Source organism: Hylobates moloch, unplaced genomic scaffold, assembly GCF_009828535.3.
Source record: "Hylobates moloch isolate HMO894 unplaced genomic scaffold, HMol_V3 SCAFFOLD_2796, whole genome shotgun sequence".
Lineage (NCBI taxonomy): Eukaryota > Metazoa > Chordata > Mammalia > Primates > Hylobatidae > Hylobates > Hylobates moloch.
The window spans coordinates 1-841 of NW_026655071.1; the positions used below are offsets into that span (position 1 = coordinate 1).

The window sequence follows — 841 nt, forward strand, 5'->3', positions numbered from 1 at the left end:
TGGGCCCTGCCACCCACGGAGGGACCTACAGATGCTTTGGCTCTTTCTGTGACTCTCCCTACGAGTGGTCAGACCCGAGTGACCCACTGCTTGTTTCTGTCACAGGTGAGGAAACCCCATGCCTGTCCCATGTCTTATGATCCTAGAGGCTTAGCTGAGGAGCTTCCTGCTGATGATGGAGAGAAGGATGGACAGATGCAGAGAGAAGACGCAGCTTCAGTGTGAGGGCAGGGTCAGGGCACAGGATGGGAGACAAGGCACCTCCAAACCCTCCTGCACGGCCTGTATGGAGGCCTCCAATCAGGGCTCCAGGCACCCAGGCAGATGGAGAAAGCAGTCAGGACAGACCCAGAGGAGGGGAGACTGGGATCAGTTTGGGGAGATCAGAGGTTGCCTCAGCCCCTCAACCTTACCCATTTCCCAGAAGCCCATCGTGGCCTCTCACCCACACAGAGATGTCATCACCAGCAACCCCTACACTATTTTCTTTTTGTTTGAAAAAATATTTATTGCGGTTAAATATACCTATATAGCTTACCACCTTTAACATTTTTTTTTGAGGCGGAGTCTAGCTCTGTCCCCTATGCTGGAGTGCAGTGGCACAATCTCAGCTCACTGCAACCTCCACCTCCTGGGTTCAAGCAATTCTCCTGCCTCAGCCAACTGAGTAGCTGGTACTACAGGCATGCACCACCACGCCAGGCTACTTTTTGTATTTTTAGTAGAGAAGGTGTTTCACCATATTGGTCAAGATGGTCTCGAACTCCTGACCACATGATCTACTCGCCTCAGCCTCCCAAAGTGCTGGGATTATAGGCATGAGCCACCACGCCCGGCCACA

At 52.7% G+C, this 841-nt stretch overlaps 1 protein-coding gene across 1 annotated transcript in view; it reads left to right on the forward strand.

Annotated features, from left to right (window-relative positions):
• Window positions 1–5: 5 nt before the first annotated feature.
• LOC116465052 (killer cell immunoglobulin-like receptor 2DS2) overlaps window positions 6–841 on the forward strand; it is a gene marked incomplete at both ends in the record, with an annotated part of 7,600 nt that continues 6,764 nt past the window's right edge. Inside the window, one exon of the mRNA XM_032148262.1 lies at window positions 6–105. Coding sequence (XP_032004153.1) covers window positions 6–105 — 100 coding nt within the window. The remainder of the gene's footprint in view (window positions 106–841) is intronic.